Source organism: Lampris incognitus, chromosome 14 (assembly GCF_029633865.1).
Source record: "Lampris incognitus isolate fLamInc1 chromosome 14, fLamInc1.hap2, whole genome shotgun sequence".
NCBI classification, from domain to species: Eukaryota; Metazoa; Chordata; class Actinopteri; order Lampriformes; family Lampridae; genus Lampris; species Lampris incognitus.
This window is the reverse complement of record NC_079224.1, coordinates 30,037,275-30,060,308: the sequence shown is the minus strand read 5'-3', so window position 1 is coordinate 30,060,308 and position 23,034 is coordinate 30,037,275. Positions and strand designations below refer to the sequence as shown.

At 44.5% G+C, this 23,034-nt stretch overlaps 1 protein-coding gene across 1 annotated transcript in view; it reads left to right on the top strand.

Annotated features, from left to right (window-relative positions):
* LOC130123944 (receptor-type tyrosine-protein phosphatase N2-like) overlaps positions 1 to 23,034 on the top strand; it is a 269,323-nt gene that overhangs the window by 56,148 nt on the left and 190,141 nt on the right. Inside the window, exons 4-9 of the mRNA XM_056293277.1 lie at positions 2,866 to 2,980; positions 9,211 to 9,355; positions 12,843 to 13,125; positions 14,019 to 14,354; positions 15,768 to 15,808; positions 17,660 to 18,024. Coding sequence (XP_056149252.1) covers positions 2,866 to 2,980; positions 9,211 to 9,355; positions 12,843 to 13,125; positions 14,019 to 14,354; positions 15,768 to 15,808; positions 17,660 to 18,024 — 1,285 coding nt within the window. The remainder of the gene's footprint in view (positions 1 to 2,865; positions 2,981 to 9,210; positions 9,356 to 12,842; positions 13,126 to 14,018; positions 14,355 to 15,767; positions 15,809 to 17,659; positions 18,025 to 23,034) is intronic.

Genomic DNA, 23,034 nt, shown 5'->3' with positions numbered 1-23,034 from the left:
ATTTTGGGTAACATTTTGTTCCGCTACCCCATCTGGCCCTGGCGCCGGCGCCCACTCCTCTGTTTGGTTGCCAAAATGCCAAGCTCGGATGCATGTCAAGCACAAGAAACAGACGGGGATGCCGGAGTAACTTACCGAGCATGTCCTTTTTAGCACGCTGGGGTAAGGGAGATGGTGTTTGCTTAGTCAGTGATATGGAAAGATAGTCAATTCATTTGCCGAATACAACAGATATAGAGGAGTTTGTCCCGGTGACGTTTCTGCAGGGACACGGTGATAACGAAGAAAGTACCACTGTCACAGTGAAAAGGCTTAAGGCACAAACAGGGAACGTATTAAGCTTGCCCGGCACGCCCTTCTCTTATTATAGTAAAAAGTAAGACATAAAGCTTTTGTTGTTTGTTGTTGTTCCTTCTTTGTTTGCCCAGTACAGTAAGAATTTGTTTAGGTGACATTGGAGTAGAGATAAAGGTGTTTTTTTCTTTTTGGGGGGGGGGGGGTTCCCCTATTTCCCCCCAATTGTACCCGGCCAATTGCCCCACTGTTCCAAGCCATCCCGGTCGCTGCTCCACCCCCTCTGCCGATCCAGGGATGGTTGCAGACTACCACATGCTTCCTCCGATACATGTGGAGTCATCAGCCGCTTCTTTTCACCTTACAGTGAGGAGTTTCACCAGGGGGACGTAGCGCATGCAAGGATCACGCTATTCCCCCCCAGTTCCTCCTCCCCCCCAAACAGGTGCACTGACCAACCAGAGGAGGTGCTAGTGCAGCGACCAGCATACATACCCACATCCAGCTCCCCACCTGCAGACACCGCCAGTTGTGTCTGTAGGGACGCCCGACGAAGCCAGATTTGAACCGGGATCTCAGTGTTGGTAGGCAACGGAATAGACGCCAAGCCACCTGGGCACCCTTGTTTTCTGCTCTTATAATAGAAATTACACTTTTAAGAAAGTCCCTAATATTGAAAATATTTAACACCTTACACATGAGAAGTAGACACAAATGTAAAAGAATAGGTGACTAAATTTCTTGTGTTGAAAGAAATAAGTTTTCCTTTGCTACTGAAAAAAAAATCAAGAGTATCTTAATTTGTTGACTGAATGTACAGGAATTTGCCCAGATGACAATGGAGTAGATATACTGATTTTACAGAGCGATGTACTTGTTCTTACTGGGGTCCATAAACATAAACATCAGTACACCTTAGAGAAAAACTCAATGTAAATTAATCCAAGACTTGAGCATAACACTGTACATTATGCACAAGTAACAGTTCAAATTATAAGATTTTTTTGGGGTCATATTGACAAAATACATGTTAACATAAGAAAAAGAAAGAAAAGTATCTGTGCAGTCTTTCCTCACCTCGTTTCCTTACCTGGCACCTCTCCATCAGCCATCCTCCTTTTTGAGTCAGAGGACTATTTCAGACATCTTCTGTCATCGATCCAAGGCCACTGATTCTTAAACTCTAAACCAGTATTTGCTTGTTTTGTTGTAGAGCCTCGAGGCAACGGCAAAAAAAAAAAGGTGTAAAATGAAAGTCCAGTTAGCCAGTCAGGTTTGTCCTGCTCTACCCTGGCTGAAACCCAGAGGAGGGAGAGAGGTTCTGCTTAGTCACTGTTGCAGCCAGTAGCTGCAGAAAGTCTCTGAGGACGGTCTGCTGCCACCAAGTCCCTTCTTACAATGGGTGACCTAATGAGTTCAGGGAAAATCCTGCATGCTCAGCTAATTTCTCTCTCTTTTTCAACAACATCCTTATGCTGGTTCTGCTGAGTTTTTAATTAATTAATTAATTTTTAAAAGAGTGTTCAGTCTTCATATTGCATGCATATTTTCCTGTAAGGCACACAACCAAGCGGAGAATTGAATAGAGAGGTTAAAGAGGGATTAAAGGTCCCACAGCAAAGCGGGCTTCAAGTCTTGTCTTGCTCAAGGGAACATTAAAAGGGATAGCAGGGCATCTGGGTAGCGTAGCGGTCTATTCCATTGCCTACCAATTTGAGGATCACCGGTTTGAATTCCCGTGTTACCTCCGGCTTTGTTGGGCGACATAATTAGCCATGTTTGTGGGAAGGAAGCCAGATGTGGGTATATGTCCAGGTCGCTGCACTAGTGCCTGAGTGGGTTAATTGGTCGGATACAGTTGGGGAAAAAAAGGGGGAATCCCCCCCCCCAAAAAAGGGGATGGGCATATTTGATCAACCCTGTGATCTTTTAGTTACCATACGGATTCTTTGCAGGCATGTCTTGATACCGTTTGTATTCTATGTATTCTTCAAGTTATCCAACGACATAAGTGACTGTCACTTTTTGGCATCCGTGTAAACACAAGCCGCACTGCTATAAAAACAACAAACAGCATAGTGTCTGATCTTATCTGTGTCTGATTTAGTGAATAACAGGCTGGGCAAACTTGTTGCTGTTTGCCCTTGTCATCTGTGATGCTGGATGGTTTATGTTAGCCAGATTTGCCACACATTCAGCAACAGTGTGTGCAGGAATGGTCTTCTTTCATGGAGACCCATACATACATATGCTTTGCTGATCAAAACTCTCCACCGAATAAAAGATTGGTGGGAAGCTGTGCCAAGTATTTTTCAGTTGTGTACCTGAGCACCGTTTTTGAATTCTTTGTACTGTTCAAGAGTATTTTAGGGGAATGTTATTCCATTTGATCTCAAAACAGATTTGTTATGCATTACACCATGGTTGTTTTTTGTTTTTGGGTGACACCAAACATAATTTTTCAGTCAAGTCATATTCAAAGCTGTGAGTCTGCTTTGAAAATACAGAATTATTTTATTTTCAGCCATTCTGTGTCCGAACCCATTCGGTTCTGCTTGGCTTTTTGTGCAGGTCTGACCTGGGAGGACGACACCACCCAGCAGGTCCTGTCCAAAGAGCTGTCCAAGCTGAGGAGGATTCCCTACAGACCGCTGGAGGCTGAACCTGTTTACAATTCTAACGTCAGGTGGGATATACCGTACTGCATATTGGTTTGAATTGGATGTGGGATGGATGTGACATAACAGTGAACACCCTATGGAAGCGTTAGAAAAAGTGCGCAGGGCGTCCGGGTAGCTTGGCAGTCTATTCCGTTGCCTACCAATATGGGGATCGCCGGTTCGAATCCCCGTGTTACCTCCGGCTTGGTCGGGTATCCCTACAGACACAATTGGCTGTGTCTGTAGGTGGGAAGCCGGATGTGGGTATGTGTCCTGGTCGCTGCAATAGCGCCTCCTCTGGTAGGTTGGGGCGCCTGTTCAGGGGGGAGGGGGAACTGGGGTGAATAACGTGATCCTTGCAAGCGCTACGTCCCCCTGGTGAAACTCCTCACTGTCAGGTGAAAAGAAGCAGCTGGCGACTCCACATGTATCGGAGGAGGCATGTGGTAGTCTGCAGCCCTCCCCGGATCGGCAGAGGGGGTGGAGCAGTGACCGGGACAGCTCGGAAGAGTGGGGTAATTGGCCAGATACAATTGGGGAGAAAAAGGGGGGAGGAGTGTGCAGACTCTACTTTTCTGTATACGTGTTACTGTCTGTCCTGCGCCTGCCTATTTCAGTTGTACATATGTAACCCTGTGGTTAAATTATAGGCCTTAGATATATTATATTGGCACTATTAGATAAGAGTTTGGCCTATGTTTGTTATTTTGTTTACCTTTTGAATATGAATATATTATATTGTTGATATTGTTCTGCAAAACAGTTTACCGATGTGAAATGCATTTACTTTTATTGTTGAAAACTTGCCATTGTTGTGACTGGTTGGCTGTGGAGAGAGTAACTTACCTTGAATGTGATTGGTTGAGAGGGCAGCGGGGAACGTCAGCGCGAGCAGACTGAACTGGGAGAGAAAGGAGGTCACTCGCCCCTTGTGCGAGCAAAACGGAGCAGTTTGATGTCGAGTTGTTATATGCTATTTTGCAGTGAGAGAAATGTAATTGAAGTTGAGTGAATAGTGATGTGTGCGGGTGTCTGACCGAGACCCATCCCGGGACTGTTTGTGTGGACTGGGGAGACAAACTGACTACTCGTCAGTCCCATATGTGGACACAGTGACGTTACGGAGCGAGCTAGCCAGTCGGTGTTCCTTGCTAGCACAGCAAGACGCGCGAATGGACTGGATGCGGTAAGGGGCTTGCCCCACAGTGAGTCGGGCCGTCTTCTAGTTTAGCGAAGTAACGTTATCAGTTACAGTGTAGTGTTGTGTTCATGCGACCATCGAGGGATGCAGAAGGAGTCGTCTGTTGCCGTGTTGTGCTGCCGAGGCGAGCACACGGTTCGACCGTGAGATGGTGCTAACAGCTAACTAGCCAGTTAGCTAGGATGGCTGCCTGCCTGACGTTCGCTGCTGCGCTGCGGCGGGAAGCGCGAGACGAAGAGGAGCATTCATTCTTTGTGAGTACAAGCTGGATGTGCGGGCTTCCAAGGGGAGCGAAGAGGGCTGTTTAGGATCCCACCGTACCCGATAAAGAAACAGGCGTGCAACTGGGGTATTGTATTTACAAATCACGTCAGGACACAGAGCTCGTCCTTACACAGCAGCTGGCGCAGGGGGGCTGTGGTCGCAGAGTACTGGGGAAGAAACCTCAGGTAGTAACTTGTCATACCCAGGAAGGAGGCGACCTGGGCGGCCGAGCTGGGCTCAGGGATGGCCTGAATGGCGTCCACGTTGGATTGTAGTGGAGTTACACCGCTCGCTGACAGCCGGAACCCCACGAAGTCGATGGCTGGCACAGAGAGGACACATTTCTCAGCATTGAGAGTTAGCTTGTGCTTGGACAGGGCTGCGAAGACCATGTTAAGGCGCTTGTCGTGGATTTCACTGGTGGGCCCGTGTACCACTATATCGTCCAGATAAATGGCCACGCCCAGTATGCCAGCCAGCACGGAGACCATGATTTTCTGGAAGCAGCTAGGGGCGGAGCTGAGACCGAAAGGCATCCTGGTGTAGCGAAACACTCCTGCATGTGTCACAAAGGCTGTGAGGTTTCGGCTGCTGGGGTGGAGGGGCACCTGTAAGTACCCCTGTCTGAGGTCGAGCTTGGAGAACACCTCAGAGCCATAGAACTGAGCAGTGAGTCCTCTGAGGTGGGCAGTGGATACTTATCAGGGACCACTGCCTTATTTACTGCACGTAGATCGACGCAGACACGCAGGCCCCCCGACTTCTTCTTAGCCACCACGAGGTTTGAGACCCAAGGTGACGCGTCCACCGGTTCAATGATGCCAGCTTCCAGCAGTTGTTGCAGCTCGGCGGAGACCCCATCACGGAGAGCCAATGGGATGCGGCGCAGTGGTTGGATGACAGATTTCACAGCAGGGTTGAGGAGAGGTTGATGGGTGAAGGCGGAGAGGCAGCCCAGCCCCATAAACAGCGATGGCCACTTCTGCTGCCAAGGTGTGGCGACAGTCAGGATTGCTGCCCCCCTTGTGTCTAAGAGGGAGAACCCCAGAGCGGAGAACAGGTCCAGGCCCATCAGGTTGGCCCCACGGCATGCCACATGAAAAACTGCATTGGGCACCAGCTTGGTTCCATAGCGGACAGTCAGTTGGAGAGAGCCAACCAGATCGATTCTGGAGTCACCATACCCACAGAGGACAGCTGAGGGTGCGGACAGTGGCAGTGAACCGAAAAATTGACTGTAGGTATCAACATTCAGGAGAGACACACTTGCACCGGTGTCCAACAGCAGGGGGATGCACACATCATTAATGTTGACTGTGCATGATTTGAATGACACTGGCCCAGAGCTCACCTTGTGAATGACGGCAGTTGAAGACTGGGGGGTGTGGCCCTCTGACCCAGCCGGGGAAGATCGACAGACGTTGGCAAAGTGATTGTGCTTACCGCAGCTACGGCATGTCTGGCCACGGGCAGGGCAGTTCTGAGCCCTTGAAACATGAGACCGAGACCCACAGTTACCACAGGACTGTTGAGGGCGGGGCCGAGAACGCCGTCGTTGCAGTTGCAAGACGTCCCCAGTGGAGTCGGCGCCCGCCTCGCTCTGGTTGGGTTGCGTCCCGAGGGGCAGCCGTGAGTAGAGGGAGGAGTCGTTGGCAGCTTGACTGGAGGTGGCCACTTGCTGTGTATTTAGCATAGCAGCACACTCAGCTGCTCCCTCAACCTGTAGTGCGATGGTAATTGCTCTGGACAGCAGCAGATCGTCTTTTTCCAGCAGGAGAGTCTCACGCACCTTTGCGTTGTTGGTGTGTTCGATTAGCTGGTCGCGAACCATCTCGTCCTGAAGCGCGCCAAACTTGCATGAGCTAGCTAGCCCTCGCAAATTAGCTACGTACTGCCGCACAGACTCACCAGGCAGTTGGTGTCGCTGACGGAATATAAATCGCCGAAGGAGGGCACTCTGTGGAGCAGCGAAATGGGTGCTCATAAGTCCCACAGCTTCGGCAAAGCTTGTGACGTTCCCCAGAGACCCGAGCACACGATGACCCTCTGCTCCCAAGCAGTGTAGCAACAGAGCCGTCTTCCTAGCCTGGCTCACGTCGTCGAGCCCTGAGGCGATGATGTAATTTTAAAAACTATGTAGCCAGCGAGTCCATGGTACCGGAGGCTCGCCAGGTAATGCCAGGAAGGGGGCAGGTGGTGGGAGAGAGATATCAGCCATCCTCGTCGCCAATATTGTATTTAGAAATCACGTCAGGACACAGCGCTGTCGCTCGACACAACCTCTCCGTGGCATTCTTTATTTAGACTGACACAGCATCAAAGGCAGACCCGATCAAACAACCCAGAGCCCGCAGGCATCACCAATCGATCCCAGCACAATAGAACAGCACAAAATCAAATGCAGCACTGTCGATGTGTGCATACATAACATGGGGGTTGACTTTCTTTTATTTTTATTGCCGGCTTAGTTATAGGGTTGTTGAGCTGTATGCTAATGTGTTGGTCTGATTCATTTGTGTGTATATGAATGCAGATGCTTGTTAGCCATTGAGGCTTATTACTTTCATTCATTCTAATAATTATTACTCATAATACATTTGTATATATAATTCTATGTACCTGTGTGAGTGTGGATTATTCATGTGTGTTTACCTGTGGTGTCTAGGCTATGGTAAGTGACATGTTGAGACAACCTTAAAGGGCTAGTCAACCTTTTTACTGGAAGTAACCTAGTGACACCCAGAGATGTGTAGACCATAGTATATAACCTTAAAGGGCTAATACACCATATTTTAGAACCTTAAAGGGCTAGTCCACCATTTTAATATGTTACTCTGTGACACATTGAGGTGTGTAGACCATGTTAGATTGCCTTAAAGGGGTCATATGCCATATTTAAGCGCCTTAAAGGGGTAGTCAACCTTTTTAGTTGGAGTTACCAGATGACACTGTAAGACATTTAGAGCCTTTAGAACATACTTCAAACACATGAGAAGCGAAGTTAGCATACTTCAATAGTTTATTGGATACCGAGTTGTATAGAGAACTCAGGAGCGTTGTCCTTGACAGTTAAAAGGGATAGATAGCGCTACACATACATGCTGTATTTACATTTTTGAGTTTGAATACCCTACGGTTCAATTCCAGTTCGGTGAAGTTCATTAGTATTGATTTTAATTCAGTGCTGTAGTCCCACGTGGCCTGAATGCTATGTTCAGTGGTATTCCCATTCAAGAAAGAAAGAGATTCTCAGGGGGACAGTGATACTTGGAACTACAGTAAGTATTTAGTGACTCGCAGCTCAAATGCATTGGGCCCCTATAAGTTTAGCATTTGAGATTTTCATCATAAAGCCTGAAATAAAGTGAAAAGAGCAAATGACTCCGGTGAAATGGAGCGTTTGCGTCACAGTTTTTAATTTTTATCTCAGAGTCAGCCGTATCCATTCCATTCGAATGTCAAATGTTTGACATTAGTACAGGAGAAAGAGGAGGCAACACGATGGCATTTACGTCGAGGGTGGGCAGTTGGTGGTCAGGTCACCAGGATGGAGAAAGATGAAGTGGCCATGATGTGGTTGTTAGACGAATAGGGAGGTCTTGAGATGTTGAAGGGGTCACCTTAAAGTCTGGAGGTTTGTAGTTGATGGTCTAGCCTGCAGAGCTGTACAGTTACTTGCTGACTGGATGAATGGCTGTGACCAACGTTTCTCTTGGGGAGAGGAAGAGATGTCTGCTGGGGTCTTCTGAATAGCTCCACCAGGAACAGTAAAGAAGTACGAGTTGTCCATATTAGGCTGATTGACTAAGCCCCAGGTTGGAGTTCAGATCGGGACCTTTGCAAATGCTAACGTGTAATTTCCTCTCTATCTTCTACATCCTGTCTCTCTACTGTACTATGTAATAAAGACAAACTCTAGCAAATATTGTTTTACAAACAGAGGGGAAAAAACTGCTTTAAAGCAGCACCAAGTAACTTTTTTGTTTTAACACATAATGGGAGAATGACAAAATTGCTGTTCAGATCAGATATCTGGAAGCCTAGTTTCCATGATGTATTTTGTCTACCACCAGGCATGAAACTTGCTGAAAATATAGAAATTTCTTAACGGGACACACATAAGTATAGCAATTTTTACTTTACCTCAGATGTGAACATAGTTCTTCTTCTTCAATGATAGTCTTTTCACTATGGCTTGTAAATAAATACATGTTGCTCGTTGCTGCGCTATGAAGATGAAAAAAAAGCTTTTCAGTTGTCTTTGTGATGGATGACATAAAAGATGTTGACCTGGTGCCGCTTTAAAGTATGTGCTGCGCCGAGGTAACTAGACTGATAGTGTATAAGAACTTCTCATTAACAACTTGGGTCCTGAGTGGCAATAATTCACAATAATGTGAAATGAAGTGACTCAGAGAGTTGTGTCAACTTTAATTTTGGAAAGAATTGAAACCCTATTTCAACACCATCCTTTAGTTTAGGCATGCAAACTCCTGGGACAGAAACAAATTATATTCTTTGACGCAGTTTTCAGTCTTTTCTTTTCATGAGGATGTTTTATCTTCAGCTGGCTCCTACAAAAGGATGTTTCTGTGCCTATGAGTAGCTCTGAAAGTACAAGGTAGTATGGAGTACAGGGAGGGTTTGTTAGATAAGCGCAAATAAGCACACACACACACACACACATATATATATATATATATATATATATATATATATATACACACACACACACACACACACAGTATCGCTCTTTTCCTCACCTTCTCTCCCTCCTCCTCCTCTCTCCAGACTGGTAGCGGAGGCTGTGGACCCTTTGGACCAGAGGGTGAAGCCTGTGGATGTGGAGCTGAGCAGAAACCTGCAGACGTATCTCCAGCGCCTGGGCCTTCTCCCCAAGACCCCCTCCCCAGCCAGCGTTAAGACCCCCAGCAAGGTAAGGGATTCCTGGGGTGCATCTCCTCCTCTTATCTGGTCCTCTCCACTCAGCTCCAGGCTGGATGGTTGGGATTTTTTTGACATATGTTTAATCTTGGAAGACTTTTTCCGAGCACGTGTGCCGTTTTGGTTTTATTTATGCATGCATCGCTGCTCTCTCTACTCATACATTTAGAAGCTGCCCTCTGCTGTTTCCCCCTCAGCAGCTTTGGTTCTGTAGCACTGGGGATTAGGAGTCTTGCTCATGGGCATCTCATCATGAGATGTTTAGGGAATATTACACATTAACTTTAATTGTCTTGTCCTTTCTAGATAGTTTTTCCTGTGAGTTGGTGCATTATGATATTCTATCTTCCAAGTCACAAGTCCACTTTTTAAACTTTTATATTGTATTTTTTTTCAAATCAACTGTAAAAGCTGCTTAAAATACACAACAAAAAGTATGTTTAAAAATAATAAGAACACAATTAAAACTGAGAAAAATTACAGTATTTAAAAATGTAAAATAAAGTATTTAAAAATCAACTGTATGAGAATGAGGACACAATGTTATCTTATGAGGACACATGTTATCTTAGGCGGACAGAAAGTTTTTAAGAGTGTTAAAAGTGATGGCACAGTCTGGGTAGCATAGCAGTCTATTTTGTTGCTTACCAACACGGGGATCGCTGGTTTGAATCCCCGTGTTACCTTTGTCTTGGTCGGGTGTCCCTACAGACACAATTGGCCGTGTCTGCGGGTGGGATGCCGTATGTGTCCTGGTCGCTGCACTAGCGCATCCTCTGGTCGGTCGGGGCGCCTGTTCAGGGGGGAGGGGGAACTGGGGGGAATAGCGTGATCCTCCCACGCACTATGTCCCCCTGGTGAAACTCCTCACTATCAGGAGAAAAGAAGCAGCTGGCGACTCCACATGTGTCGGAGGAGAAATGTGGTAGTCTGCAACCCTTACCAGATCAGCAGAGGGGGTGGAGCAGCGACTGGGACGGCTTCGAAGAGCGGGGCAATTGGACAGGTACAATTGGGGAGAAAAGGGGGGGGAGGCAAAAAACAAGAACAAAAGTTATGGCACAGAATTTGCTCATCTGAGTTCCCAGGACGGGTCATTCTAAAGTCCAGGGAATCGAACCAGAGGGCGAAATAGCAAGAAAATGTTCGAGTCTGAAAGGTTAACCAAAAATCAGTTATGAATGAATGTATGAACTGTTTGTAGAATAAATAGCTGAGGATGATCATCTTACAGATCACTGTCTGCCATCTTTTCCAGAGCCCTGCCTTAGTTTTGGATTTGGGAGGAGCAGGTGGGGCATTTGTTTTTACCCCAGCTTCTCCACAGACAGCCAAACACCTGCTTTTAAACAAAAAAAAGAGCCCCTTACACACGTGTGTATACACACACACACACACACACACACACACACACACACACACACACACACACACACGTCTACTACATACCCACAACACACTCACAATGGTGGGGTGTCCAATAGCATCTCCTCTGTTCAGTGAATCACTGTTCATCCTCCATTGTAACTGACAGCTTCTCCCAGCATGCCCAGTATGACCGAGATAATACCAGCTGCGAGTTCAGGAGTTCACTCCCCTAATTAATAACTCTCTGCGTGATTGGCCCTCCGTCTTGTCAGTCACAGGGGGTGAAGGTAACAAAGTGTTGTTGAACGGGAGAGGTCTTTGTCTCGCTGTGCGGTTGTTTTGAAGTCTAGAGAGCCCAAGAAGATGCACAGGCTTTAGAGTCTCTAGTCTAGTTCGGTTTATTAAAACTAAAAATTATATATATATATATATATATATATATATATATATATATATATATATATATATATATATATATATATATATATATATGTAGTAACAGTAATAATAATAATATTAATAATAATAATAATTACATTTATGTAGCACTTTTCTAGACACCCAAAGCACGTTGCATTGAATATAATGTACACATGAATATAGTATCACATAGTCAACTCCCCCTTCACACGTTAGATGAAGATATAGGCAACCCCTCCAATGAAGTGACTCAGTCCTGTATAACCGTATTTAAGCTAAGTTAAATATTAGGAGAACTCTTAGAATAGGCTTAAAAACTGATATATAGTAATATGTAAATATCACTAAATATAAGATAGATTAAATAATAATAAATGATAATAATACATAATAATGCATAATAAATAACTAAATGATAAATGTAAATATATATGTAAATATATACAATATATAAGTACTGATATGTAGTGAGAGAGACATTTTTTTCCCCCCTGCCCAGAACTGTGCTCGATACAGGCGGGACACTTCAATCTCAATATAAGCGGGTTTTACAGTCACTGAGTGTATTGTTAAAATATAGTATATGCTCATCTACAGGAAAAATATATACAGTACTTACTCACATGATGGATCACATGCACATAATGTAAAGGGGAAAGTAGGCAAAATGCAACTTGTAAAATGTGAAATATATCTAATGTACATTGATCTTTGTAGTGTCATATAAACCCATAAGTGAATAAAGCTCGTCATGCAGATGGTTTGAAAAAAGCTTGGTGAGTGAGAGGAAACCCTGCTGACCAGCACTGGCACTTACCAGTAGGGGTCTGGTCCATACAAATCATTGACAATTAATAATAACTATTGCTTTGAGGAAGACAAATGTCACATCTTAACCATTATTCTGTTTACATTGTCATGATAATGTGGCTGTTATTTTTTTCTGTTACGCTAGGTGTGCATTAAAGGAGTAGACGGTGCAGCTCCGCCTCATGCGGTGATTGATGGTTTTGTTTATATGATCATTGTGTTTCTTTTCTTGTTCAGCACTTTGTACCTTTGTCAAGAAAAGTACACAGACTGTTTTCATCCTACTTCTTCAATCAGTATTCCCCACCAGCACCTTTTTAATTAAGAATATCCTTCTACTTGTTCATCTCCCGCTTCCCCTTATTGTTATTAATATTAAACCACAATTTAATTACGTCAAATATAAAACCAGACATTGAACACATGAATATAACACAAGCTGTCTGCTAATAATAAATATTGATACGGTACATTTAAAAAAAAGGCCGTTCAAAAAGTTCTTCATTTGGTAAAAAGCAACAGCAATTATTTGTAGGATTAGAAACGACTATGTAGATAGACAAGAATGCCAAAAGCAATAGAAGAATTCAAAACAACATAATTGCGAGATAATTAAACACAATGAAATATATAAAAGCAATCAGAAGAAAATAAATAATTAGAAATATTAAGATCTAACCTTCACGATAAGGCCAATTTAAAAGGTCAGTTTTAAGAGTGACAGTAGGAATGATATTGATGAAGCTAAATTAGTACCCAGTGGATTTTTTTTTGGTCTGTTTTTTCAGAGTTTTCAATCTGGCTTCCCTTTGGACTACTATCGCTCGAAGGGGACACAAGATGAGGGTCAAAAGTCACCTCCAAACTTCTCTTCCTTCCAGCCGTCACGCCAGGGGAGGCCACTGGCCACCAACCTCCTCAGTACAGAGGCCAAAGGAGACCTACTCATGGCTGCCCTGAGGCAGTACCTCTCTGGACAGCTGTCCCTGCAGGGTGAAGTGGGAAACCCCAGAAACCAGGAGGCCCCGTCCCCCCACCTGAGACCTTTTTTCAGCAACGGAGTGGAAAGTTCTGGACTGAAGAAAGAGACCTCAAATGACCAGCTTCTGAAGACGGGAGGAGGTCAAGGGTCAACTGTTAAAGATCCTCTTACCTCCGTGGACGGTATGTTTTTGATCCTCAGTTGAAAACAGAAAGATGTGCAACAAGTGAGAGTCAATCAGGGGAGGTGCAAGAAAAGCTCTGGCATTCGACCCCTGTCACAAAATGTATATTCATAGCAAATAAAACTGTAAACCCTTACAGTCAGGATAACTGTAAACTCTTCCATTACCTACATTTCTTGGTTTGTACTCCCTCTACTATTCAACACTCCATACAGGTAACTCCTCCACCCTACATACCCTCCCCAACGTCTTAAATTATCTTCTTCACCCTTGAGTGCTCCTCTTTATATATATATTTCTCTTTTTTTTTACATTTTAGTCTTTATTTGACAGGGCAGTAGAGATAAACAGGTCACACAGGGTGAGGAAAGTAAGGGAAGACATGTAGCAAAGGTTCCTTGGTGAGAGTTGAACCTGTGACTGTAATCAGGTGCTTCACTAACTGAGCTGCCAGGATGCCTACTGCCCACTCCACTTTGTCTCTCCCTCCTCTCCTCTCTTGCTCTTTTCCACCTTCCACACTATTCTCCTCTATCCCAACTCCTCTCCCACCTCAACTCCTCTCCCTTTGTTCTCTCCCCACTCTTCACCCACCTCACTCACTCCTCATCTGCCCTCCTCCTCTTCAACTTCCACACTCCGCTTAATTCATCACTTCCTCCTCACTGACCTCGAAAACCTTTCAACCAACCACTTTTTACCTGATAACTCCCTGCTACCCTCTCCTCCTCTAATTCTCTCTCTCTCTCTCTCTCTCTCTCTCTCTCTCTCTCTCTCTCTCTCTCTCTCTCTCTCTCTCTCTCTCTCTCTCTCTCTCTCTCTCTCTCTCTCTTCTCTCTCTCTCGCTTTTGTCCCCCTTTTGCTCATCCCCTTTTTCTCCCCCAAACCCAGAGAGGTTCATCAAGAAAGTTCTGGCGAATGTGGGCCGGCAGCATGTAGACGTAGACCACCTCACCCCCCAAGATTTGGATCAGCTGTCCAGCCTGATAGCCGACGCTCTGCAGGTGGTTGACTTGGACCAGAACCAGAATCAGGGCCCGAAACTGGGCCTAACCCGGGTCAGACCTGGACCAAGAGACCTTGAGGAGGAGCAGAGAGAGACGGAGAAGGGGGCTGAGGATGAGGGGAAGAAGGATGAGGCGGTCAGAAGTGATGAAGTTGAGAAAGAGGGGAATGCTGCAACAGTGAAGACACAGGAGAGCGCCCACATCGACTTAGTGGTGCAAGGTAATTTTAGAGCAAGTTAAATTGATGTTTGGGGTTTATTTATCTGTTTATTTATTTTGAAGTAAAAAAAACAAAACAAAAGATGCACACAGGCCGTACAGGTGAGATTAAACAAAACCCACTGTGGGGCAGAGGAGTCCTCTGTTTATCTCAGTTGCTAAAGCCTGGCATTAACACTGCCAAAATTAAGGGATTTAGTCCCTGTGTATTTCAGGTTTGCCAGAGTAAGGGGTCAAAATCCCATCAGATTTACCTATACGGATAATGTTGAATCAGAATCAATTTTATTAGCTGAGTAAGTTTTCACATGCAAAGACTGTGACTTGGCAGGTTTCTCACACAGATCCCTTACAAATCCTAAAGTTTGTGTTGTACACCATTGTGGCAATTTCACAAGAACAAGTTTTACTCACACCAAGGGACATTTTAGTATGGCTGATTCACCTGACCTACATGGACAACCCCGAGGTTTGAACCCAGGACCTTCTTGCTGTGAGGCGATCGCACTGCACACTGTGCCGCCCTTGCTGTGAGGCACACAAAGTCCTACAGTCCTACTGTATTATTTTCATTATTATTATTTTTTTTAGTAGTACTCATCATCTTGACCCCAAAGAATAGGGCCTATAATAGTCAGGTTGGCGTCTCTCTCTGGTAGAGCGCCTCAGGAGTGGAGTTTCCTGTAATACAGATGAGACTCACTCTCCAGCTTAGGTGGGCCACTCTCAGAGTCATCCGCAGAGGTTGATGGAGGGTCAGAGACACTGACCTCAGGGGACTGCACTTGTTCTGGCTCCACAGGGGATGGGAAACCCACATCCTTGGGTGTACTGAGATCTATTTCAGAAATCTCGCTGAGCTCCCGCCTCCTGATCTGATCAACATGTCTCCTCAGACTCTGTCCATTCCCAATGAGAACTATGTATGACAGTGGGCCTGTGCAGCTAAATTGTCGCTAGGTGTGAATGTGTCGGCCCTGTGATTGACTGGCAGCCTGTCCAGGGTGTCTCCCCGCCTGCTGCCCAATGACTGCTGAGATAGGCTCCAGCATCCCGCAACCCTAATTAGGATAAGCGGCTTCGATCATGGATGGATGGAAGTTTTACTCACTCTTTTGCCTTACGAAATTCTTTGCCATTGCCAATCTGTCACTGAAAATGAATAGCGCATCTGTGAAACTTCGTACCACCGATTCATGCCTTTACACCCAAATAAGCAATGTTACTCCTTTAAAATAAATTTATGGAAAATGCAGACTTTCTCTCTTTCTTTTACTTCTAAAAAATGTGCATTTTACTTCTGTGCTGTTTACTTGTTTTCTTTCATCATCCTTTTATTTCACTGTCTCTTGATGTCTCTTCCCTCTCTCACTCCTTTTCGCAGAACCGTCTAACACGTTCTTTCTTTCAACAGAGCGACGTACAGATGTAGAGCAGCCAAACTCCAAAGAGAAGGTAGGCTCTTAGTTTGGGGGGAAAGAAAATGAAATATTAAACTAAACGTCGAAGTCAGGACTCAAGTTATGAACAATGATGTAATAACTTGTGTAGGAGATGAATTGTGGCCCATCGTAAAGTTTTCAAAGGGTTTCTGTGGCGTTTGATGTCTCCTACAAAGGAGAGGATGATGAGTGCTTCATCTTCATGAACAGAGTTCACTTACTGCATAGGAAGTCTGGCAAAAACTTTTCACGAGTTAAACGTATATACTTTTTTTACATGGCATGATAATTTTACTGTTAGGATACTGTCATGCAGAACAAGTGAGTCATTTTGCAGTTCCATTACAAAGCAGTCATATTGCAGTAACACTAGCCAGAGGACATTTAGTCATCTTGTAGTGCTACCGTAGGAAAGAACTCATTTTTCAGTGCCGTTAGATGAAATGAATTTAGTCTCTTTGCTGTGCTTTTATAATGAACAAGGTTTTTGCCCTTATATAACGCTACTCTTACACTAGCTGTTAGATATTAAAAGGATGAGCAATTACCTCCACTGAGTCAGACATCAGCAGAAAAATAAAATCTACCATTTATTACCAGCTCCAGCTGGTTGGTTCTGCGAGTCTATACAGTTATTATTTCTGGAGCTTAAAGTTGTATACTGCCATCACATGAATGTCACCAACATGACACCTACGTACAGTCCATCAGACAAGGGGTAAAAATGTCTTAATGTCTCATACACTGATCAGCAAAAACATTAAAACCACCCGCGTAATATTGTGTCCGTCCCCCTCGTGCTGCTAAAACAGCTCTGACCCGTTCGAGCCATGGACTCCACAAGACCTCTGAAGGTTTCCTCTAGTATCTGTCACCAAGACGTTAGCAGCAGATCCTTTAAGTCCTGTAAGTTGCGAGGTGGGGCCTCCGTGGATCAGACTTGTTTTTCAAGCACATCCCACAGATGCTCAATCAGGTTGCGATCTGAGGAATTTGGAGGCCAAAGCAACACCTTGAACTCCGTCATATTCCTCAAACCATTCCTGAACAATTTTCACAATGTGGCTGAGTGTGCTGCTGAAAGAGGCCACTGCCATCAGGGAATACCGTTGCCATGAAGGGATGTTCTTAGTCTGCAACAATGTTTAGGTAGGTGGTACATGTCAAAGTAAAATCCACATGAATGCCAGGACCCAAGGTTTCCCAGCAGAACATTGCCCAGAGCATTACACTGCCTCCACCGGCTTGCCTTCTTCCCATAGTGCATCCTGGTGCCATCTCTTCCCCAGGTAAATGACTCACATGCACCCGGCCGTCCACATGATGTAAAAGAAAACGGGACTCATCAGACCCGGCAACCTTCTTCTATTGCTCCATGGTCCAGTTCTGACAGTCACATTCCCATTGTAGGCACTTTTGGCAGTGGACAGGGGTCATCATGGGAACTCCGACAGGTCTGCAGCTACTCAGCCCCATACACAGCAAGCTATGATGCACTGTGTGTTCTGATACCTGTCTATCATAGCTAACATTAACCTTTTCAGCAATTTGAGCTACAGTAGCTCTTCTGTGGAATCGTAATGAGGTAATCAATGTTATTCAATTCACCTGTCAGTGGTTTTAATGTTTTGGCTGATCAGTGTGTATAGAATTTAACAATCTAAGGGAACTTTACAGTACATGTACTTGCTTGGCTTGTCTGTTATGATTTGTTGTTGTTATTCACATCACTAAATGATAGAGCTGAGCACTCAGGTAGATATTACGAAGACTCATTGAAAACCACAGTGCAGGTGTTTTATTATTTTACTCCCTGAGAGATTCAGCACTCAAACTCTTGTCTTGCTTCCATTATTTGGCCCAGAATGGCGACCTGTTCACCAAACTCCTTGCCTATCTGGACAAAACGACATTCACTGACATCCCGACTTCAAAGGACCAGGCGGCCTCAGAGCTGAAAACAACCAGAGGACGACGAGTTGGGCTGGAAAACGTTCAAAGCCGGACCAGCCAGGCTGAGGTCGCTGTCCAGAAGAAGGCCGCCACACATTCTGTGGAGGAGGTGTCAGAGGTGAAGGGCTGGATAAAGGAGGTGGTGCCTCCTCCTGCAGCAGTGGTTTATGAGAAGCCTCACAAGACAGTGCATGTTCCAGAGCTTCAGCTGGATGTCAAAGCCAAGGGGAAGAAGGCTGACGATGATGTCTTTGGCTACGTTATCACCGATACAGAGTGAGTTTTGCCCTACTATGGCCTTAGTGCAGTGTTGTGTGACTTCGGGCCATGTGTATGAAGGTTTTCAACCCAGAAAACATTGAAGCAGTGTCAACTTCAAAATTTCGCCAGATTTCCCCGGCTTGTATAAAAAAATAGTTCACTTGCTAACTAGATTTCTCTCACTAGTTCCCCCCCCCCCCTCCTTTAAAGCTGTGCTTATCAGTGAAATCTGTTGATGTAGTGTTTGGTTGGAATGAAAACCTGCATACTCATGGTATATGATTTGCTCAACATTTTGCATAGAGGGACAGAGGACATATTGAAAAGTCAAGCTTCCCTTTATGAAAAGTTCATCCCTATTCTTCCAAAACGATTGACTAGAGTTCATTATGGGGTATTTTTTCCGATATGACTAATGATAAGACCTTAATTTCTAAAATAGTAATAGTTTTTTAAGTTAAATTCTTCTGTGGTTGGGGGCATTCCGGTAGCATAGCGGTCTATTCTGTTGCCTACCAACACAGGGATTGCCGGTTCGAATCCCCGTGTTACGTCCGGCTTGGTCAGGCATCCCTAGACACAATTGGCCTTGTCTGCAGGTGGGAAGCTGGATGTGGGTGTGTCCTGGTTGCTGCAGTAGCGCCTCTTCTGGTCGGTTGGGGCGCCTGTTCAGGGGGGAGGGGGAACTGGGGGGAATAGTGTGATCCTCCCACACGCTACGTCCCCCTGGTGAAACGCCTCACTGTCAGGTGAAAAGAAGCGGCTGGCGACTCCACATGTATCGGAGGAGGCATGTGGTAGTCTACAGCCCTCCCTGGATTGGCAGAGGGGGTGGTGCAGCGACTGGGACGGCTTGAAAGAGTGGGGCAATTGGACAGGTACAGTTGGGGAGAAAAAGGGGGAAAAATCCCCCCCCCCAAAAAAACTTCTATGGCTGATATGTTGAAAATGTATGACATTTTGTGTTAAGCTCTTGAAAAAGCCTGTGAAAAGTCATACCTGTTCTAATTTCTCAGTATCAAAGATCTTGGTGCTACTATTGACAGTTTTATCCTGCTATTTTGAACCACCATTACTTCAAAAGATTGACGGGCACTCATACCTCATTCTTTTGTGGAGGCAGCTTGGAATCCCAGAGCATTTATTGAATTTCAATGAGGGAAGAGACTTTCCAAGTGAAGTGTGAAACTTTTTAGTGGGTATGAATCAACCAGACAAAAGAAAAGCACAACAATGGCACTCACTTTCTTATCCATGTCCTGAAAAGGTTCTTAGAGGCAAAAACTGAAAGAATACACACACGAGCTGATTTTAGAAAAGATGGAATCACTGACCTGATGCCCACTTTGTCCCCACTGAACCATCGTAAGTGGGTCTATCTACACTCATGAAATTCTAAGCAACACTTTCCATTTTGAGACCAACCCATCAACAGCAAATGACTTATTTTCACGGGAAATGGAAATGGGAATGCATCTTTTCCGAGAAATATAAATCTGACTGTGTTTGCCATCGGATGGATACCTCGCACAACAGGTGTAACTGCCTCCATACACAGCCATACTGAGTCTGAGGTATTACCCAAGTGGCCATGCTGCAAATAAGCGAGTGCTGCGCAGCATTGTTTTCTCTCATTCGAATTCATGGCAACAGAAGAACAGATTGCTTCTGGATTTTCCGAGTGTGCCTTTGCTTCTTTGCAATAAAAGAAAATGGTTTGTAATGTCAAGCATCAAACAACCAGTTAGAATTAAAACAGTGATGAAAACGATAATCGCGTCACTGTACTGGTGCTACAGTTATCACACCACAGGTTGTTTCAAAGACACAGAGCAACACACGAGCATTACTGGTGTGGTTTTACCCTCCCGGCCCCTCAGCCAGGTCTTATTCACCTCTCCCCACCTCCTCTAACCTCCCCACAACAAAGGACAGCAGGATTCATCACGGACACAGACAAAACATCTGCTCCCTGATCCTCATCACACACACACATGAATAGAATACATATGTGCATATAAATGCGAGCAAAAACATATACAACTAGAGGAGTGCACTCAGTAGTGTGCAGATCTCTACCAGGCGTACGTATCTCCCCTTCTCCAGTGTTTGAACTTGGCGATGAACCACCTCTTTTTTTCACCTACGGGGAGAAGGGAAATTACATGCACACAATGACAGAAAAACAGTGTTTTTCCTGCCATTGTAAGACTTTTGTGCATCACTCAAGTAAATTGAAGGGGAAATATGGAAAAAAAGTTGTTGATATGTAGCGCTCAAACTAAAAAAATCGACATAATAAAAGCGTGTTGCCTGTCAGTCTGTGGATGTGTAGCCTCCTAGGCGGACCCTCGCACGAAATACGACCAAGTCTGACATGAAATGATAGTGATCAGGCTATCATAATGTCAAAGCCCTTATTAAATGACTTCAAATGTGCTTAACCATTGTGGTTTTCATGATATAAAATGAGTGAAGGTGAATGGCTGCTCTGCTGATTGACTTTCATTCATAAAACAACAGTAAGAAAACATAGCTCAGCCATGGGAAATGTTTTGTTGTAGCTACTGAGATGATTTCCAGCTGTGACTGTGATTAATCCTACTCGTAAAATTATAGTTTTATAGCAGATTTTTAACATTGGAGACTATGGCACTTCTGCATGGTGGCCAGCTGAATGAGGTGAATTATTTTTGGTTCCATCCAGTTCTCCTTCTCACTGCTGAGATCAGCAGTGAATGATTTGCTAGCTTGCGAAATATGATTAACTTCTCATTTACTTTCAAGACTCATACCTGAACACATAATGTTTTGACACTATCGCAGCCCGATCTGACTCAATCGTAGATGTGAGTCGCGAATGCACCCAGTTGACTTAGATCGGGGCAGTGACAGAAAGCAGCATTGGTCGAGCGAGCGAGAGAGTGGGTGAGGAGAGGGAGTGGCAATAGGGAGAACAAATGTTTTTCGAAGGTTTTGAATTACCGCAACCACAAGAGGTTCTTGGTCATAAGTGTGCACAAAAAAAAAATTAGGCTGATAGGTCCAGTAGTTTGCGAGATTAGCCGTCCCACCCACCCACACACACACACACACACACACACACAGAGTGGAAGTACTAGGTACAACAGGTAACTTTGACTTTCGTAAGTTTACTTGTAAAAAAAGTGAGTTAGAATTACAAATTAATATACAGTATTGAATATAAATAGTTAACCTCTTCAAAGCAATTTGTCTCCTCATGTAGCGTGATGACAATGGATTGCTTATCCATGTCACTCACTTTATTCTGTTCAGTTATTATGAAAGGGTTTTCAGTGACAAAGGCGCTTCAGACTTCTTAAAAGAAAGCTCCATACTAGTATTGAGCTCATGTTTATCCCAAATGATGTAGCCTAGACAAAGAATTGATTGTACAACTCTGCTCTTAGTTTAGAAAGCACTGAATGGTTCAGGACCAAAATACATTTCTGATCTTCTGCTAAACAATGAACCACCCAGACCTCTCAGATCTTCTGGGACAGGTCTGCTTTGTGTTCCCAGAGTCAAAACTAACCACAGAGAGGCAGCTTTCAGTGTTTATGTACCACATATCTGGAACAAACTCCCGGAAAACTGCTGGTCTGCTGCAACTCTCAGTTCTTTTAAATCTAGGCTGAAGACTTTCCTGTTTGCCGCTGCCTTTTATTAAATAAAACTTGATGCTTTTGATTTTTATCTTATGCTGCAATGTAACTTGTACTCTCTTTTTATTGGTTTTTAATTTGTTATTGATTGACTTTATGTTGCTTCTCTTGGTGTTTGTGTGGGGCACTTTGAATTGCCTTGTTGCGGAGATGTGCTGTATGGATAAATTTGCCTTGCCTTGGTCGGGGCCACAGACGGGAGTGTTGGAACTAACATGCATATATTTTGATTTCTTTTAGCTACTATGCAACAAATAGCTGGAATAAACTTCAAGAAGACTTGAGACTTGCTCCAACACTGACTACTTTTAAATCCGTATTAAAAACGTGTATGTACCATTGCTTTCTGCTAAATTGCAAACCTTGCACTTTGACTTTTGCAACGCTGTAAACCTTGCATTACGTTTCGATTTTATTATTTTATTCTTTAATTTAAATGTATTTTTATGAATTATTTTTTAAATCCTTATTATTATATAATGTGTTTTATGTGAAGCACATTGAGTTGGCCATTTGTATAAAATGTGCTATATAAATAAAGTTGTCTTGCCTTGCCTAGACATTAGTCTTCAGTGGTGTTAAATTTTTATTTTTCAGTTGGAAAAAATACCTTGATGCTTTCCTCCACAGTATCAAAAGAAGGTACGGCCATCTTCCCTCTCTTTATCAGGGATGCTGCGGCCTAGCATTCCTCCAAGGCCCGCTTCCTGGATGGTTTTTTTTAAAGTTCAGTGGGTGAAGGAGACTTGACAGCAGAAGATCAGGAATCAGGGAATCAAGAACAATTTATTTGAAACAAAATGCCATTTCCCCCAGCCCATGGCAATGCAACACAAAGACAAAAACACATCCAAAAACTACAAGAACTACAATAACACACATATTTAAACTAACACTTATATCCAAACTAAACAACAACAAAAAAAATCACTGTCCAAGGGAATGAACGCCAGCCAGGATGACTGTTGGAACTGCCGGTCTGCATGGGCTAGCAGTTAGCTTAGCCTGCCCCGCTTTCGCATCCTGTGAAACTGCCCTTGGTGTTTCCTCCTTTGGTGCAGCTCCAGGCAGTGGCCGTGGTCCCTAGGCCCACAGGATGCAGCAGACCGAGCTCTCCCTGCCGATCCAGCACCAGCTCTCCCAGCCATCAAACGAAGACAAAACTTAGATGGAGATGCGGACAAAGACACTGCATGGACGGTGGTCCCAGCCAGACACCCTCGACACACCTCCCCACACTCCACATGATGACATCAAAAACACCACAGTCAATGCTAGGTGAGGCCGCCGCCAGACTGCCCGCGGTGTTATCAGAACTGCTGGTCTGCATGGGCTAGCA